General features: G+C 42.3%; 1 protein-coding gene across 1 annotated transcript in view; it reads left to right on the top strand.

The window, feature by feature from the left end:
* Positions 1-2,130, top strand: part of nr3c2 (nuclear receptor subfamily 3 group C member 2) — a 139,064-nt gene that overhangs the window by 127,346 nt on the left and 9,588 nt on the right. The window contains exon 8 of the mRNA XM_015390848.1: positions 203-360. Within this exon, the coding sequence (XP_015246334.1) occupies positions 203-360 (158 nt within the window). The remainder of the gene's footprint in view (positions 1-202; positions 361-2,130) is intronic.

The following is a 2,130-nucleotide window of genomic DNA, read 5'->3' as shown; positions in this document are numbered from 1 at the left end:
TCCTAGCCATTTCCAATGTATTAAGATGATTAAAGAAGTAAATCCAGGCCCAACATTTTCAACAAAAATCTGCAGATTATTGACAAAAATCTGCTCTAGTAATTTTTCACCAAGATTGGCTGATGTTCTTTTAAAGGGATGGAGTATGGAAAAGTTTATTTGTTGTTGTTTTTATGTAATTCAGATAATGTTTGTTTTCCAGTTCCTAAAGAGGGCCTGAAGAACCAGGCAGCGTTCGAGGAGATGAGGGTGAATTACATCAAGGAGCTGCGGCGCTCTGTGGGAAAGGCCACCAACAACTCTGGCCAAACCTGGCAGCGCTTCTTCCAGCTCACCAAGCTGCTGGACGCCATGCATGATGTAAGTTTCCCTGATCCGGTTCATCCTGAACAGACTTCCCTATTTTCCGCTGCCACTTTGATGCTCTACCCTTGAAGGAAAAGTTGAGTAAAATGGCAACATAGTGGATTCTGGTTAATGCTTTAGTTTGTGGTTCAATAGCATTGTGTCATTCTCAGTGAGGATAATTGCATCCCTGAGGGGAGGGAAGGGGGCGGGGGGTATTTTGGAAGAGGCAGTGGCCTCACTGTATTGGTGAACGGAACAGAAAGGGATCAATAGCAGCTACAGCTTATTGGATCAGGGCACAGAGGTGCCACTGTGGGAAATGTGCTAAATGACGGTCACGTTGCTATGCAAGGGTCAGCGGGTGCAAAAACATCGCCTCTAGGTGCAGATCAGCAAGACAGAAGTCATAACGATACTTGCCAGAATGAATTCAGCCTTATGATGAGGTAATTGGGCTTTGTGCTGACGCTTTGACCTTTCTATAAAGGAAGACAGGCTGCCCCCAAGCGGTCAGCTGAAAAATCCAAATCTGATGTCTTTAGATGTCCCTGTTTTCAAATACCTCTAACATGAAGAAGGGACGAACAAAAGGCCCCATTCCTGTGACATCACTCAGACCTCCTTAACATTCCCACAGCCTCAACATGTGTTGTATTTTACTGGGGTTTTACGTGATAAACCAGTAGAATGATGAGTTTTAATGATAAAGCTCTAGCTTGCTCGCCAATGATCTACACAGGGTTCGGAGTAGGTGGCCCACTTGAAGAAGAACCTCTGCCACAGTCAGTTCTCTGCAGCCTGCAGATTATCTTCCATCCATAGTCTTATAAATCATTTCCCTGCAGAGGAAACTCCATACCCACTGCAGGGTGCTGCCACCTCTGTTTGCTGAGGGAGTAGTATTTTGTGTGTTGTGTTAATGGTTAGTTTCATGTGTGCTTTAAGCCAGTTGGAAACCAAGGTTTCCTCTATCCGAGTGGATTTCTTCCCACTTCCCAGGAAGGCCGGATATTCAGAGTGATATATGCCAATTTGTTCTCTAACCTGAGTCATTTCCTGGAGTCCAGGTGGATTTCCATGTCTTGGCAGGTCTACAGTTGGTCCCTCCTCTCTCCGTGTTCAGATGATGGCTTGATCAGAGCTATGAAGTCAGAATTCTGCCCAAAAGGCACACACACAATAATTACTAATACCATCAATTTTATTTAGTACACACACACATACAATACTCTTCATGCATATTTTGAAAATTTTATGCAATTAGATTCACTGCCCCAATATATCACACATACAGAATCCATTCTCTCCTCTGGTGGCTTGCTTTCCTCGGCCCTGTAGATTCTCCCCTATTCACATGTGGACCTTTTGTCACTACCCCATCCGTCCTGGAAACACGATCCGTACCATCAGCTCATTTGCAAATGCGCAATCAGATCTACATCTGGGTCGCCCTCGATTTTATTTTTCAAAAAAAATACTTAAATTACGTTTTTACCTTCTTAAAAATGGTAAGCATACTAAACTATTATATAGATATAGTGTATTTCCCGAGAAAATAAATTCTGTAAGATCCTTTCTGTTTTATTACTCCTCTGTGTCCGATCTGTCCCGGAAATGGGATCCTATTATACTTCTGGGAGCTTACTTCTTCGGCTTTGGATTTAAACATAAATCTAGTCTTTTTCAGTTTAATGTTTTCCTTTTATGTTGACATTATGGTATATAGTGTGTAAGCTACAGAAAGAAACAACTAAAATGCAGATAAACATGGTTTAATCATAT

This window comes from Cyprinodon variegatus, unplaced genomic scaffold, assembly GCF_000732505.1.
Source record: "Cyprinodon variegatus isolate N-32 unplaced genomic scaffold, C_variegatus-1.0 Scaffold515, whole genome shotgun sequence".
NCBI classification, from domain to species: domain Eukaryota; kingdom Metazoa; phylum Chordata; class Actinopteri; order Cyprinodontiformes; family Cyprinodontidae; genus Cyprinodon; species Cyprinodon variegatus.
Note: the sequence above shows the minus strand (reverse complement) of the source record. Positions and strands in the feature narration are given on the sequence as shown.